This window comes from Lycium barbarum, chromosome 10 (genome assembly GCF_019175385.1).
Source record: "Lycium barbarum isolate Lr01 chromosome 10, ASM1917538v2, whole genome shotgun sequence".
Classification (NCBI taxonomy): domain Eukaryota; kingdom Viridiplantae; phylum Streptophyta; class Magnoliopsida; order Solanales; family Solanaceae; genus Lycium; species Lycium barbarum.
In genome coordinates, this window is record NC_083346.1 from 2,394,828 (window position 1) to 2,412,635 (window position 17,808).

At 37.9% G+C, this 17,808-nt stretch overlaps 3 protein-coding genes and 1 long non-coding RNA gene across 4 annotated transcripts; 2 read left to right on the forward strand and 2 right to left on the reverse strand.

The window, feature by feature from the left end:
- Positions 1-760: 760 nt before the first annotated feature.
- Positions 761-7,793, forward strand: LOC132613668 (peroxynitrite isomerase Rv2717c). Its single transcript, XM_060327804.1, has 4 exons — positions 761-1,004; positions 6,135-6,275; positions 6,877-6,945; positions 7,417-7,793. Exons 1-4 carry the CDS (start codon positions 849-851, stop codon positions 7,534-7,536), a joined length of 486 nt encoding a protein of 161 aa, XP_060183787.1. The 5' UTR covers positions 761-848; the 3' UTR covers positions 7,537-7,793.
- Positions 7,794-8,826: 1,033 nt separating this feature from the next.
- On the reverse strand, positions 8,827-9,565 carry LOC132613671 (auxin-responsive protein SAUR68-like). Its single transcript, XM_060327807.1, has one exon. The coding sequence runs from the start codon at positions 9,359-9,361 to the stop codon at positions 8,924-8,926; it is 438 nt and encodes a 145-aa protein (XP_060183790.1). The 5' UTR covers positions 9,362-9,565; the 3' UTR covers positions 8,827-8,923.
- A 516-nt stretch (positions 9,566-10,081) lies between these two features.
- LOC132613672 (auxin-responsive protein SAUR21-like) lies at positions 10,082-10,837 on the forward strand. Its single transcript, XM_060327808.1, has one exon. It carries the CDS (start codon positions 10,343-10,345, stop codon positions 10,619-10,621), a length of 279 nt encoding a protein of 92 aa, XP_060183791.1. The 5' UTR covers positions 10,082-10,342; the 3' UTR covers positions 10,622-10,837.
- Positions 10,838-12,005: 1,168 nt separating this feature from the next.
- LOC132613675 (uncharacterized) lies at positions 12,006-17,503 on the reverse strand. The gene is made up of 3 exons (XR_009572053.1): positions 17,097-17,503; positions 16,493-16,538; positions 12,006-12,508 (listed from the first exon to the last, which is right to left on the reverse strand). It is a non-coding gene; the product is annotated as an uncharacterized LOC132613675 (long non-coding RNA).
- Positions 17,504-17,808: the final 305 nt, after the last annotated feature.

A 17,808-nucleotide genomic window follows, 5' to 3' on the forward strand; every position in this document is an offset into this window, starting at 1 on the left:
ACAAGTGACATTGCAAGTTCATTGTCTCCTCCCCACCCACCTAACAGCCCCAACCCCTACCCCTCGACCCTCCCACACCCCGCCACCCTCGAACCCCCACTCCCTACCCCCTACACCACCCAGACTACCCTCACCCCACCACTTAACCACCCCTCCTACTTCCACCCCAACCGCTACCCCCACTACCTCCCTCCCCACCCCAATAACCACCTCCCACTATCACCACCTAGCCCCAACCCCTACCTCTCACCTCCCTACCACCCCTCATCTCTGAACTTTGCAAAATTAGGCACTTTGTGCAGCCAACCAAACACAAAACAATAAGTAAAAAAAAAATCAAATTGTTTTCCAAGAAATCATTTTCTAGGAAAATATTTTCCATCATACCAAACACACCCAAAAGTTGTGCAGCCACTAACAAGAAGTTTCCAATCCATATAATTAATAATAAGGGTAAAATAGGAACAAAATGGTAAATTATCTCTTAATTTTTCCAACATAAATACTACTTTCATCCCAATTTATGTGATATAATTGGACATGACACAGAGTTAAGAAAAAAAAAATACTTTTAAAACTTATGATCTAAAATAAGCCATAAGTATTTATGTAACTGTAAATCATTTCATTAAAGATAGAAAGAGAAATTTTAAGTTAAAATATTTTTAAATCTAAGAAAGTATGATTCTTTTTTAATAGACTAAAAAGAAAAAAGACATAGGGAATATTAAATTGGAACATCAGTTTACTTAGTCAGCCGCCCAAACAGTATTTACTTGGTCAAGTCATAAATATGGGGGAATTCAACGGCTGTGTGGACTGAAAAGAAAAAATAGAAGCAGTGAATAATGGCTGTGAATCAACCTGAAAAAATGGTACATCCGCTAGTACAACCTTTATCTGATTTACTTGGTACATGGAAAGGTGAAGGAGAGGGGTTTTTCCCAACAATTTCCTCATTCAATTACTCTGAAGAGCTCCAATTTTCACACTCTCCCAACAAGGTTAGCTTCCATTTATGTGTCAAAAAAAAATGAAACATTTTTATATTTAGTACCCTCTCCATCCCAATTTGGTCAAACAGTTTTTATTTTAATTTAATTTTAAACATAAATTTTTTGAATATTTTATAATAAAATTTACATATTTAAAAATTAAATAAAAAGTACTATAAATCTGCATAATTAATAATTCATGAAAAGAATTAGAAAAATTATAATTAAAGAAAAAATTATTTGACTCCCGAGACAGAGGGAGTAACAATTAAGGGGTCGTTTGGTTTAAGGTATATACCTTTTTATCCCACTTATACTGAAATTATTTTATATCATCTTTTAGATGGTATAAAATAATCTCAATAGATGGATAAATTAGTCCCGAGATTATAATCCGGGACTAATGAGTCAATCTACCAAACGACCCCTGACAGTTTAACTTTAAACTTCTTATTTTAGCTCCCGCTGACCTTTTCTAAAAGCACCTTGGGTTAGAGGCTGATTGTAAAGTAAAGAAGGGTGGTGTGCTTTCGAATTCAATTTTTTTTTTTTTTGGGAAAAAAGAACCCTAATGAGGTTATTTATATCCACAAGTTTCAGGAGTCTTCTGTTCATTGTTAAACTCCGCCACGCCCCATCAGAAACCTTTACATAAATTGGGACGGAAATATCTACTTTATCTTTGCCAGTTTGTGCAATGATATTTCATTTTCAGTCAGTGTTAAAATATGAGACGCTTTTAAATTTAGAAATAATTTAACTTTAAATTTCTTATAGGAAAAAGATAATTCTTTTCTATTATATTAGACTATCATATTATGTTAGTACTAGTTAGTTATCCCGTTTAATATTGATGGGTTCGGATGTGTATGTTTGAATCCATTACAATTTTGAAATTATGGGGTTAAAATTCGATATTTGTTGAAATTTGAGTTATTTTTTATCTATTTCCTCTGGGCCAGTTGGTGTGATGATATTTTCTTTGTAGTGTGTCTTGAAATTACTATTTTGAAATTATGAGATCAAAATCTAATATTTGTTGAAATTTTAGTGATTTTTTATCTACTTCATCTTTGCCAGTTGTGTGATGAATTTTTCTTTTTTATTGTCTTGAAAAATGACACATTTCTATATTTAGAAGTAATTTAGCTCTAAATCTCTCATTATACATGGAAATCAAGAAAGTATACAGAAAAGACTGTTACAACAACAACAACATACCCAGTGAAATCCCACAATGTGGGGTCTGGGGAGGGTAAAGTGTACGCAGACCATACCCCTATCTCGGAAGACAGGGAGGCTGTTTCCGAAAGACCCTCGGCTCAAGAGAAATCACAACGAGAAAGGTTAGATAAACACAAGCAGTTCAAAGCAAAAATGCAAATGAAACTAAAGGAAGCGAATAAGTCAAAATAAAGCAGTCTGAAAAAAAGGAGCAGTAGCTACCACAGATAAATAAGATAATCGAAGTACAAGAAACCACATATAGTAGCAAGAAATAAAGGACAATAGACTATAGATCGAAACAACGACTACCTACTAGCCTTCTACCCTAATCTGAGTCCTCCAAAACCTCCTATCTAAGGTCATGTCCTCGGTAAGCTGAACCTGCGCCATGTCCTGTCTCAGCACCTCTCCCCAATACTTTTTCGGCCTACCCCGACCTCTTCTGAAACCATCCATAGCTAACCTCTCACACCTCCGCACTGGGGCATCTGTGCCTCTCCTCCTCACATGCCCAAACCATCTCAGCCTCGCTTCCCTCATCTTGTCCTCCACTGCTGCTACTCTAACCTTATCTCGGATATCTTCATTCCTAATCCTATCTCGCCTGGTGTGCCCACACATCCATCGCAACATTTTCATTTCCGCAACTTTCATCTTTTGGACGTGAGAGTTCTTGACTGCCCAACTTTCATCTTTTGGACGTAAGAACAACAACAACAACAACCCAGTGAAATCCCACATCGTGGGGTCTGGGGAGGGTAGAGTGTACGCAGACCTTACTCCTACCAAGGTAGGACGGCTGTTTCCGAAAGACCCTCGGCTCAATAAAAGCATAAAAAGAAGTCAGATAAGGTTAAGAGAATCAAAGCGATATGAAATGAAATAATGCAAGCGACACAGATAACACAAGATAATCAAAGCACAGGAAATAACAGATAATAGCAGAAATCTGAGCAGAAGAAATTATATTGCGATAATGCGACTACTAATAAGAACGGAAAACGAGACTATCTACTAGCCTTCTACCCTAATTTGGGTCCTCCAAACCCTCCTATCTAAGGTCATGTCCTCGGTAAGCTGTAGTTGCGCCATGTCGTGTCTAATTACCTGTCCCCAATACTTCTTCGGCCTACCCCTACCTCGTCTGAAACCATCCATGGCCAACCTCTCACACCTCCGCACTGGGGCATCTGTGTCTCTCCTCTTCACATGCCCAAACCATCTCAATCTCGCTTCTCGCATCTTGTCTTCCACCGAGGCCACCCCCACCTTATCCCGAATATGCTCATTCCTAATCCTGTCACTCCTGGTGTGGCCACACATCCATCTTAACATTCTCATTTCGGCAACTTTCATCTTTTGAACGTGAGAGATCTTAACTGACCAACACTCCGCCCCATACAACATAGTCGGTCTAACCACCACTTTGTAGAACTTGCCCTTAAGTTTTGGTGGCACCTTCTTGTCACATAGCACTCCGGAAGCAAGCCTCCATTTCATCCACCCTGCCCCAATACGATGTGTGACATCATCGTCAATCTCCCCGCTGCTTTGCAGAATAGACCTAAGGTACTTGAAACTACTTTTCTTCTAGATGGCCTGGGTACCAAGTCTCACTTCCAAGCCAGCCTCCTGAGCTGCTTCACTGAACTTACACTCCAAGTACTCTGTTTTGGTCCTACTCAGCTTAAACCTTTTAGACTCCAGAGTATGTCTCCACCTCTCCAGCTTAGCGTTAACTCCGCTACGAGTCTCGTCGATCAGGACTATGTCGTCCGCGAACAGCATACACCATGGCACCTCACCTTGAATTTGCCGTGTCAATCCATCCATCACCAAGGCAAATAAAAACGGACTAAGAGCTGATCCTTGATGCAACCCCATCACAACTGGAAAGTGCTCTGAATCTCCTCCTACTGTCCTTACCTTGGTTTTGGCTCCCGCATACATGTCCTTGATCACCCTAATGTACGCCACAAGTACACTTTTAGCCTCCAAGCATTTCCATAGGATCTGTCTTGGAACTTTGTCATAAGCCTTTTCTAGGTCGATGAATACCATGTGTAAGTCCCTCTTCCTCTCCCTATACTGCTCCACCAACCTTCTCACAAGATGGATGGCTTCTGTAGTTGAGCGTCCCGGCATGAATCCGAACTGGTTCTCTGAAATAGACACACCTCTCCTCACCCTCATCTCCACCACCCTTTCCCACACTTTCATAGTATGGCTTAGCAGCTTGATACCTCTATAGTTGTTGCAACTCTGGATATCTCCTTTATTCTTGTATAGAGGGATCATTACACTCGCCCTCCATTCGTCGGGCATCAATGCCGTCTTGAAGATGACATTAAACAACCTAGTCAGCCACTCTAAACCTGCCGGGCCCGCGCTCTTCCAGAATTCCCCAGGAATCTCGTCAGGTCCGGTCGCTCTTCCCCTGCGCATCCTACGAACAGCACCCTTAACCTCGTCAACCTTAATACTCCTGCAATACCCAAAATCGTGATGCCTTCCTGTATGTTCTAATTCTCCCAACACAATGTCTCTGTCCCCTTCTTCATTCAGGAGTTTGCAGAAGTATGACTGTCATCTCCGTCTAATGAGAGTCTCCTCTACCAATACTTTGTCATGCTCGTCCTTGATGCACTTTACTTGATCCACATCACGTGCCTTTCTCTCCCTCGCCTTGGCTAGCCTGAACAATTTCTGGTCCCCTCCTTTCTCTTCTAGTTCAGCATACATGCGTTCAAAAGCTGTCGTTTTTGCCGTCGAAACCGCCAACTTCGCCTCCTTCCTTGCCATTTTATAAAGTTCTGTATTCGTCCACTTTTCCACCTCATCCTTGCTTTCTATCAACTTCGCATACGCCACTTTCTTTGCTTCCACCTTCCCTTGAACTTCTCCATTCCACCACCAGTCCCCTCGATGCTGACCACGACTACCTGTCGAGACCCCCAACACTTCCCTTGCTACCACCCTAATGCAACTAGCCGTCTTATCCCACATACTGGTCGCATCCCCACTACTATCCCAGGCCCCCATATCCTTCAATTTCTCTCCCATCTCCAGGGCACTAATCGTGGTCAAACTCCCCCATCTGATCCTAGGTCGGTCCTCCACGACCATCTTCTTCCTCGTCATCTTATATTATATTTTATATTATAATATAAGAAAAGACTGTTATTTTATATTATATTTTTTTAGGAAGAACAGTTCTTTTGTACTATTATATTAGACTATATTAGTTAGTTATCTCAGGTGAGTCAATTTTTCTCCAGCTTCACTTTTCATTCTCCTAAGCAGGTTAGGTTCCATCACGTCGATCTAGGATTTAACTTTGATGCAAGTAGAGTAAAAATAATTTAATTTGTAAATATATCATGGTTGAGCCCCCCTTCAAACAGTAGGTTCAAATTCAATGGACTTTTAGTATTGCACTATTGCTTTAATTTTAGTGTTGCTTGTCTTGTCACTTATGAATTATTGAGTCATTGACTCATTCGAGTTCTAGACTTTTAGTATCTACTATCTACTTTTAATTTTTGAATTGAAATATTTGCTAATATGTTATTGTTAGTGAGATTTTGATTATTTACATATGCAATTAAATATTTTAATTTTTTGGTATTTATTGGCGCCGCACTTCAAAAAGGCGTGCGCCTCGCCTCGCGCCGTGCCTTAAGGTGAGGCAAGCCCTTGTCGCCTTTTGTCGCCGCGCGCCGTCCAAAACACTGCCTTCAAATAAGGGAATCTTGTGACAAATGGGGTTCACAAATTGTTTTAATCACATGTTCAAATTCCAAGTATTGCCTTCTTGTTTTTTTATTTTAAAAAAAAATCCTGTTATTAGAATTGCTAGCTCCCACTATAAATGTGACACTTTTTGCGCCTAAATTTGCTTCTTTTTATCAGCCTGTGATAGCTTATTCTCAAAAGACATGGAACTTGAAATCCGGACAACCTATGCATTCCGAGAGTGGATACTGGAGACCTAAACCCGATGGGACAATTGAAGTTGTCATTGCTCAGAGCACTGGTCTTGTTGAAGTCCAGGTTGATTTCCTTATGAATAATCAGATGCAATTTTTGAAAAATGAATCTTCATGCTCAAATCCCATTGTATCCATAGACATTTTACATAAATACTTTTGCAAGGTTACTCTTAGCAAACCCAAATTTGAGAGCTAGCAAGCTTAACTTCTGCGGAGTTCAAGTTTTGTGCATTCACATATATACACAATCAGGTCACTTATAAAGTAATTACATTGAAATCTCTATAACAACCACTAAATAGTAACCTGATAAAAAAGGGTAACTAACCTACTATCAAAGGTAAAAACTCACTGATGGTGTAAAACAGTTTTACACTGTCAGTGTATATAAGTTAAATTCATTTCTACGATTCATGAGTCGTGCCTCAGAATTTCATGTCATCAGATTTTTAGATATGCTAAGGACATATTTTTTTTTTTTTCGTTGATTGGACGAGCAGTTCTAATATTGAGCTGGTAATTTGAAGTGACTTTTGATGCTAAAAAACAAGACTCATTGACAATCCAAGAGGTCAATAGTGTATGTCGGCGTGTTCAGTTTATTTATCCATTTTGGTCAACCATAAAATCTAATAATTTTTTTTTTTACTTTCATTCTACAGAAAGGAACATATGACATGAAAGAGGGAGTTGTGAAACTTAATAGCGAACTGGTTGGCAATGCTTCCAAGGTAACCTCCTCTTGCAGCAGTACTCAACTATTTCATAAGAGAAGAAGAATCCTTACATAAACATTTTTTCTATTAAAATAGTCTAATGAGAATGCATTTTGTTATTGCAATAAGTTTTCTTTTCCCGTCAAGATTGACTTGGACTGTGTGTCAGATGTATTGTTTATGTTATCTGGTTTTTCCTACCTTCATATTTGACGCTTTAACGAGGTACAACTTTTCCTTTCCCTTATGTTATCTAGGATGTAAGTTAAAGTAAAATTAAACTCTTGAAACATATATGTGTTGAATATGTCATGAAGGGAGTTTTTTAAAATAAGGTAAAGCTTAACATATTCTACAAGTATTTTTTCCCCGTGATGTTGTTTGTGGAAATGGTTTAAAGTTTTTCTTGGATGAAATACTATCAAAGTTTAGGAAAAAATGCCCTTGATTGTTGGTGGAGGTTGCTGAAGTTTGACTAATGTACAGGTCAAGGAGATAACTCGAGTTTTTAAAGTGGAGAATCATGAACTTTCTTATGTTGTGGAAATGGCCACCGGTCTAACGAGTCTTCAGCCCCATCTCAGAGCCTCTCTTAAGAAACTCTAGGCAGCCAGCTCATGACAGGAGATATCAGTATCTATAACTACATGCTTGATGCACTTGTTCACTAATGTTTGTTTGTATTGACATTTTCTCCTGTCTCACAAGAAGTATGATATAGTGTGTTGATTTCAAGATAAAGCTCAATTCCCTCTGTAATAATACAAGCTTTCTGTTGCCAATTTTTGAACTGTTATACAATCTACTTTGAGCTGTCATTTACAAAACATGATGTCATGACTCAATAAACAAATTGTTTTCCACTTTCTTGGTGCAAAAGAAGTTGATGCCTTTTGGCCATGTTGATATGGGGCCTTAAATTTATGAATGAACTTCGATTGAAAGGATAAAAGATGATAAGTTTTTTTTTCCTTCTTAACTTTGGCAGACAACCAATTACATTATCAACTCATGCTTGGGACTTCTCACCCAATGACAATAATTAGAAACAATTAGATGAAGAATTGCTTGTAAAAAAGGCAAAACCATGTGCTGCTTCCTTCTTGATCATGTAGATAGGGGACATTTAAGTTGTTATCTTGACTGGTTGTGCTAGAAAAACCACTGCATCGAAGTTGTTAGATTGGGACACAAGGATGTTAATGTAAATGGTTGTAAATTGATAATTTTGTGAGTTAACACTGCTCACGATTTTACTGAAAAGACACATTAACAGTAAGAAAACCCAATATTTGGTTGACACTGTTGAAACAAATGAGGGGAGAGCATCCAAAGAAACCAGCCTTTATCAATTAATTCAATTCTTGTTCTTTTTCTTTTCTTTGGTGAAGGGATGCATATGAAGAAAGATCAAACGATCATTCATTACAAAGTAGTGTAATTTATCTAGAAGGAAGTGAAGGATGTTCATAATTGAAACTAAGGATGTTGTTTTCTTGAGAAAAAAATAAATGTCATAAAAGCCACTGCAACATAGATGGACGATGGTTCTTGACTTTTGTTTCAGTATAGAAATTTGCTGTCTATCTTATTTTGAAGAGATGGTTTTATTCAGCTCTTGACACAACTTTCTTTTGAACTGCGAATACCATCTTATTATGCCACAATCTGGATATTAAGGGTGGGCAACCTACAGAGATCTATAACACTATTGGTTAGAATACTAAAGTTCTGTAATGTTATAACACTTGTCATGTAATATTCTAAAATCATATTCTTTGCTCACTCATTGTCAACAAATGTTGTCATTGTTAACGGAGATCAATTCGGGTTAATAGGACTACTAGAAAGCACATAAAAGAATCAGATGCTCCCAAATGATCAAACAGTTGAACAGTTTTGGGGACAAGAATAAGGAATTCTGATGAATAATGAAATTTTAAATCTGTACACTTTTGGATTATTTTGTATCTACTAGGAAACTTATCATAGGTCAATAAACTAGCACTTGGGGAATTCTATGGTCTTGAAGGCATGAAGCTGATGAGCATCGGCTCGAAGCAACTGATAAAAGCAAAGCAGTCTGAAGATCTGCAGGTACACCTCTTTTGATGAGTGATATGATGTAGCTCATGAATAGGGCATCGCATGGTAACGTAATAGGTCCATCACTTGGAAGCCCAAACTCTTCTTCAGACATGTGCAACAATTGTCTGATTACCTCATGTTGAAGATAAGCCAAAGGAACCACGAATCTCGTCTGATCAGTTGTACAGACCACAAAATGCCCTTTGGTAACTGTAAAAGATGATGTGCTACAACTCTCTGCATCATGGTAATTGTTTCTTGGAAAAGAAATTCTCTTCCTCTGCTTGGCTGCAAATTTCTGCCATTTCCTTGCCATTTTGATGAGTTTCTTAGCACTCATCATACTGAGTTCTTTATGGACATAGAAAAGAGAAAAGCTGATGATCTCTTCAAAGGTTTGATTAAGTGCTATCTGCTTGATGATTAAAATGGGTCATAGAAGCAGTTTATTTATAGTGAGGCTAGAGAATGAATCTGTGTTTTTAACTACAGTAGCCACCCTCAGTTAGGTAGGCAATGCAGAATCATGTGCTGCTGTTGAACATGGGACCTAATGAATTGTGGATATGGTTGGTTGTCTAGTTTTCTGAAGAAAAGAAGTTAATGCATATCTTCATTTTCATGTCCACAATAACAACAAATGGGCTAAGTTGAAGTAGGATTTAGATAAAGTGGACATATTGAAAAGGACCACAAAATAATGAGTCATTCAATTGTTCTTTCTTATTTAAGTGATTAAAATGACAGACAAGTTCATTTAATGGGGTTTATGAGAAATTTGTTGTTATTCCACAAATATGGCCCAAAATTCTAAGTGTTTGTCAAAGCGTTAGAAGGCAATGCCATGTGATATTTCATGCCATGTTATCTTTCTTTCTCTTGTGGTATTTTTGTTGCTATTCCTATCTGGCATTCTGTCACCTAACCTCTTATTCAGGCGGTCCTGAAATAATTCATAAATATATCCTTCCTGTGGATATAAATTTAAGGGTTTCTTCTTCTGTTCCAAATCATGAGAAGCAGTAGGGCCTAGTGTTGCTCGTCAACCAATTTATGGTGCAAATACTTTGACTGTAACAGAGTAGGCAAAACCATGTGAAACTTCATGTGATGTTGTCTCTCACCAGTAGCCACCAATTTGTCTTAACCGCTAAATATTTGGATATGAAACTTGTGATGAACTTATATATATAATCAGACTCAAACATTTTAACAAACACAAGTATCCTGACATTCAAAAAACTTCCATTTTTTGTGCAATTCTCAAAGTTCTTGTTCTTTGTTTTCCTTCCTCACTTAGAGTTACATCATATTCCTTGAGAGAATGGCTATCAAAGTGACTCCATTTATTCAGGCTAATCGAATCCTAAGGAGGTCTTCAACATCTGGAAGTGTTCCAAAAGGACATTGTGCAGTATATGTCGGAGAGAGCCAGAAGAAGCGATTCGTCGTGCCAATATCATACCTGAGCCAACCTCTATTTCAAGACTTATTAGCTCAAGCTGAAGAAGAGTTTGGATTTGATCATCCAATGGGTGGTCTTACAATACCTTGTAAAGAGGATGTGTTTGTTGATCTCACGTCCCGCTTGAGGAGATTATGAGTAGGATCATTGTGCCAATTTTCTTCCCCATGAAATTTTGTAAATCAATAGGATTAGAAATGAGAGAGAGAGAAAACAATTCCTTGTTTTTTTCTTAACCATTTTGTATAGTGCATAGTAAACAAGGATTTTCTGCTTGTAAAGGTGAGTTAAAATGACCAACCTCCTGTCAAATGGATATAGACAATTTTTATTTAAGCAAATTTGTTCAAGTCACTTGATTAGAAAACTCAATTCTTTTATATGTTCATGTTTCTTCATCCAGTAGACAGATGTACGTGATATATTGCATCATTTTGCTGTTGGCTTTATTCACACCAGCAATTAAGTACTACTATCGCTATTTGTAGCTCTTGGACCCCTCCCTTATTTGGTTGTGTGTTAAAATTCCAGGTTCTTTGTCGGACTAAAGATCGCATTTTTGACTGATGGTGGTTTTGGGATTGATATCTATTTTCATAGATTTTTACCTATCCTAATCTGGAAAGATGGAGAAATCTTGATACAAGGCAAAAAAGGCTCACAGCTATTTTCTTAGAACCCAAAAGAGAAGAAGTTTAGGAGGGTCCCCGTTTACAGGGTATTTCCACTGTAGCGACTAGATATATTCCAAGTTTTTACTCACACAAGACTGTAATGTGGGACAACTTTCAAGTCTCAAATGTTAAACCGAACAAAAACTGAGATAGTTTAGATATTTAATTTGTCTGACTTCCTCTAGGATATTATGTTTTACTTCTACGTCTCTGGTATAATTTGGTGTAAAACCTGACGACTTTTACTGTTTTGTGGATGCTTTTGAATTCTGGTAGAACAACAACTCTGTTTGTACGTGTATATGTTGTCCATTTTTACATTCCTAAGTTATTTGCATTGCGGTCTCCAAAACTGCATTTTTTTTATTCATTTCATTCTGTATTTGTCTGAATAGGGCGAACTACAAAAAGGAACAAAACGTTGGCCTATTAGTCAGGCATATTTACCTCGAAGAAGTGCATTTTGATTGAACAAGGTATTTTGGTGCATGCTTTTTCGAATTGCTTTTGCGTCAAACTTCAATTTCGACGGTTGTCTTTACTGTGTTGACAAGTCAATTATTTTTTTCAAATATATATATATATATATATATATATATATATATATATATATATATATATATATATATTAGATGATAAATCCTCTTGGTGAAAATCCTGCCTTCGCCATTATCTAGACATAAAGTAAATGCTAACATGCATTTGTGCAGGTGAACATATTGAATTTGATAAATTTTGCAAAATATTCTCTACGCCGTGTATAATGTGTCACGACCCAACCCCGTAGGCCGTGACTGGCGCCCTACTTGGGAACCCTGACATACCTATCAATATCTGATCACATCCAAATAGCATATACGGCCATAAACACTATATGCCGTCTCAAACTATGTCAAACTGTATCGGACACATTTCAGCGCAAACATATACATATACTTATATCGAAAAGCCGGCAAGGCTATCAAATGTATCAAAAGCCGACAAGGCTATCAAAAGTATCAAAAGCCGACAAGGCTAACAGATGTATCAAAAGCCGACAAGGCTAACAGATGGCGCAACGGCCCAAAACATATACAAAGTGCACGCCGACAAGGCTGCCATAACGAACAGGGTCATACAAACACATTTGTACAAAAGTAGGCACACACACCCACAAATACGTCTACAGACCTCTAAACAGACCAAACGGATCATATGGCGGAACAGGGCCCCGCCGTACCCCTGAACAAATATATACATATGCATCAAACAAGTATATATACCAAAATGTAGGCTCCGGAATAAGAGGAGCACTCCAAACAGCAGAAGAGGGTGTCCTAAACTGGTGGATCACCAAACTGTGCATCTGTACCTGCGGGCATGAAACGCAGCCCCCCGAAGAAAGGGGGGGCAGTATGAAATATGTACTGAGTATGCAAAGCAGAAAATACAGAAACAAATCTGAGACATAAACGAAATAGTAGTACAGAACATAAATATAAATCCAACATATCAAAATTTGTTTACTTTCAAAAATATGTAAGTCATGCGTAGGGTACAGAAGAATATGGTCGCCCGCCCGTCGATGACGCCATAACACAGCATAACACCAGAATGTTTCAAATCTCCGTATCCCCGTCACATATCACATCACAACATAACGCCATACACAGCATAACACCAAATATATGTGAAACCCGACCCTCTTTTGCGAGTAGCTCGGTGAACCATAAACACAGCATAACTCCGGAGTATATCAAAGCGCGCACGATAACAGAACCGGCCCGGGACTCGGCGAAGGGAATAACAAAATGCACGAATAGAGTCGTGAGTAGTCATATGCATAAAATCAATATCATAAATTCAAACATAAGCAAAACGATCATATTTGAAAATTGAATAATAGTCTTAACAAATTCTTTCAAAATCTCCCGAATTTCATAAAAGGAAGTCGCGGGACCCACGGATGGAAATTTACCCAAGTCGGGCCCGCTTATGGAAAACATACTCGTTATACGTAATGCAAACTTTTATAAAAATATATTGGAGCAATCCGAGCATTTATGTGAAAGATATGGCATTCGGATATTTCGAAGTTCCTTAAAGGGAAATGTTACGCCCCGTATTTTTATACATTGGGACAACCCGGATTAATTATGATAATTTAGAGCCAAGACTATTCCGGGATTCGAAGTCGGGACTTTTGACCTTTGATTTTATTTCGAGGCATAAGTTATATATGGAATTGTTGGCATTGAACACTTAGGAAATATTTGGGACCACAATTCATAAATTGGAATTAAAATGTTGTGCAAAAAAATAAAAAATAAAAAAATAAATTCCTTGGTGGCCATGTAAATGGGAATTGGTCCCACACATTATGTGGCCAATTTTAATTGGTCCACTCCATGTGTGGGCCAAGGACACTTGGACAACAACTATATGAGCCTAAAGTATGACCAAGTAGTCATCTTTTCCCCATTGCAAGACTTAGAAAAAAAAATCAAGGAGTTGAAGACCACCTTCAACACCCCTCTCGGCTACAAACCAAGAAAAACCAAATCCAAATCAAGCCACCCCAAAATTATTTCCTTGGTATAAATCAACTATTTAGAAGTCCCTAAGTAACGTGGAAGAGTTGTTTGGGTCATCCAACCATTAGTTGTGCCCAATTGCAAACCCTAACTATTGAAGGAAGTGAAGAAGGAAGGTAAGCATTCATTATGTTTTTGTGTTATGAAGGTTATATTCATGTTGTAGTATCTTATAGTGGTTGGAAATCATGAAATATAGTATGATTGGGAGTGGGTCGTGTGATGGGTGTTGTTGTGTTGTGATTGAAATTATGAATTAATGTTTAGTTAGTTGATTGGGATCATTGTAAGGTGAAGAACAATTGAGAATCCTCCATATATGTGTATATATAGTGTTGATTGAAATGGGTCACATTATATGACGATGAACGAATGAACGTCGCTTAATGTTTTAATCGCCGTCGCTATGAATCTTATGTTGGAAATGAATGTTTGTTGACTCAAAATGATGTTGTTAATGTGCGGACTGTTTTTTGGAGGTTATTGTATATTTATTGTAATTGGTATATTGATGAGATAGCATTGTTAGAATGTAATTTGAGGATACAAACCATGATTTGGAAATGAAGAAAAAAATTTTTAAAGGGCTGTCTCGGTTGGGGCTGTTTTCGGCCAGCTTGGAAAAAAAAAAAATCGGGTTGTTGGAAATGTGGTATGAATTGCTTAGAATGCCCTTGAATGTTGTTAGTATGGGTTTGGGTTAATAATCAAATGTACGAACGATATTGTGGCTTTAAAGTAAGCCATGGAATTGAATAATTGGGAAGTTGTCAAATGGCATAAAAGAGAGCTACCATTATTATTTTGCTTTTCGGATTGGTTGTCAATGTTACTAGGTTGGTTATTGTGGTTGTTGTTGTTGATTTTGAGCGAGTTAAATTCTCGGGGTAGCCTATTTACAGGGGAAATGCTGCCCGGATTTCTGTAGAATTAAGGGCGAAATTGGAATTTAATGCCCAAAAAGTCTTTAGCTAATGTTTGGCATTTTATGGCTTGTTTGTAGACCTTGGGCAGCCCGAATCATAGTTTGGACTTAGCTTGAGTTGGATCATATTGGAGAGCGTTTGAGGTATGTAAAGCAACCTTCCTTCTTTTGGCATGCCTTAGTTTCACATAGGCTAGATTGGAGCTTTAAGGGAATTCCAAATTCGAGATCCGAGCATGTTATGATCCATATATATATATTCTTTGGCACTCTTATGTATGTTTTTATGAAATATGAACCATGATGTATTTGAAGTAATCGCTTTCCGAAATTCGCATAGAAAATGTTCGCTTTAAGGAATTTTGTAATCTCTGAATGCCATATTTTTCGCATAGAGGCTCGGATCGCTCCAATAATTTTTATAGGAGTTTGCTTGATGTATAATGGGTATGTTTTTCATAGGCGGACTCAGTTCGGGTCTATACTCGTCCGTGGGTCCCGCGACGCCCTTTATGTAAATTCGACAACTTTGAATCAAAAAGTGATAATTATTATTTCGATTTCAAATATGACTATTTTACTTATCCTTCGGATTTATAATAATGATTTTATGCATATGATTCCTCACTACTCCGCTCGTGCCTACTATGATATCGTTCGCCGGTTCCCGGGCCGGTTCTGTTGTCGTGCGCTTTTTGATATATTCCGGTGTTATGCTGTGTTTATGGTTCACCATGCTCCTTGCTCGAGGGCCGGGTTCCACTTATGTTTGGCGTTATGCTGTGTTTGGCGTTATGCTGTGTTGTGATGTGTGACGGGGATTCGGAGATTTGAAACTTTCTGGTGTTATGCTGTGTTGTGGCGCCATCGACAGGCGGGCGACCACATTTTCCAGTGCCCTATGCATAATTTATACTTTGGGAATAAACATTTTGATATGTATTATTTTCTATATATCTGATTCGATTATTATTCAGATTTATTTCTGTACCTTCTGCTTTGCATACTCAGTACATATTTCGTACTGACCCCCTTCTCCGGGGGCTGCGTTTCATGCCCGCAGGTACAGACGCACAGCCTGGTGATCCACCTGTTTAGGACACCCTTTCTGCTATTCGGAGTGCTCCTCTCTTTCCGGAGCTTATACTTTTGGTATATATATTTATTAGTGCATTTGTATATATTCGTTCATGGGTACGGCGGGGCCCTGTCCCGTCATATGATTCTGTCGGTCTGTTTAGAGGTCTGTGGACATGTTTGTGGGTTAGGGTCTTTCTGTATGAATGTATGTACATGTCGTTTGGGCGATCCCATACGCCGAGGCGGCCGGTCCGCATATGTTGTTTGGGCGACCCTATACGCCGAGGCGGCCGGTCCGCATATGTTTATATATTGCTTGGTTAGCCCTGTGTGGCTTTCGTTGGTATTTTCTGCGTGCAGGGTATATTGGATAGTCCGTAAAACAAAGGAAACTCTGCCGAAATTTTTCTGGAAATTACCTAAATTTGAAATAAAGCCTTGTCGGCTTCCGCCATATACTAGAATGAGTTGATAGAATTTGAGATAATATTTAATAGATGGGTTCGGGTGCCCAGATCGGGCACTAGTCACGGCCTACGAGGTTGGGTCGTGACAGGAAACCTTTTTGCGCAAAGTTCGAAAAGCGATTTTTCAAATACATAAAGGTTCATATTTCATCAGATCATACATAAGAGTGCCAAAGAACATATACGGATCATAACATGCTCGGATTTCGGATTTAGAATTTTCCTTAAGGCTCTAATTTAGCCTATGAAAACTAAGACATGCCAAAAAGAAAGGAGGTTGCTTTACATACCTGTTAGCGGCTATTCGTAACCCGTTCGTCTCGTCGCTCTTTTAGCCTATTTATATAAAAGTAACGTTATCGTTAGTAACTATATTTTCTAGTCCACAATTCTATAACCCATTTCTCATTGAACCTATATTTTAGTTTATATATCATCGTTTAGGGTTTTCTATTATCTAAAAATCTAGCGAAATCCGGCAGCACTTCCCCTATACATTCGCCTATCCCAAATTTTCAATTGCTCTCCTGTTGACACAGACATACCAACAACAACATATGGATACAATCATATCTTCAATTCCTTCAATTCAACGAAAACAACAACATATTCATATCAACAAAATTTCAACTTTAACTTTCTAATCCTTTCGCCATATAATCCATGATAACAACAACCATACCACTAATTAAACTTAATTTACCATAGCTAGTTTAAATTGGCCCCATACGGCTCAAACTCCACTTCCATATCAACATACACAACTCTTGCAATCTCTTTCACATCCACTAATTCATACAAAGACTAATCATCTTCTAAAATATGTAGGAAAATATTAAACCTTACCTTAATAAATTTGGCAAAAAAATATACCGAGGAGAGAATAGTTCTTACCTAATATGGCAAAAAAATAATCTTCTTCCACCTTACTTTGCTTTGAAGAAATTTCTGATTTGCTATTACCCGGAGAAAACCAACGCGGGGGTAACCTTTATGTCGTTCTTCGCATTTTTGCTTCAGCGTAATTTTTTTTTTCCTCAAACGTTACTGCCAATTTCCTTGTATGGAATTTCTCCAATTAGGATGATTACCAATACGTGTATGGCCTTCCCACAATTAAAAAGTTGATGTAAAGTCTTCATCTAATAAATGCCTTAGAAAGAATATATATATAGCCTCCATAAAGGGCTGCTATATAAATTATGGTATACTAAAATTATGGGGGATATTGCAAAACGTGAGTTATAGGGGATATTGCAAAACGTGAGTTGCTGCTCATGTTTCATCAAATGGATTGTCAAAGAAGTGACCAACAAATATATATTTGTACCTTGCCATTTTACACATGGCATTCACTTGGCCCATCTCTTTTGATACTTATCAGATTAGCCACCACATCATTTATGTATAACATATTTAAATAGCCTTCTTCCAAGTGTCCAGGACATGTGTCCATGTAATAATTATCCAAAAATCTTAATTTCTTATCATTTTCCACAATTCTCAATCTAACCAATTAAACACAGAATTAATTTCTTGATCTCAATTCATTTAAAAAGTAATCATTTTTAATACACTTCATATTCATTGTCATGATCATGTGACA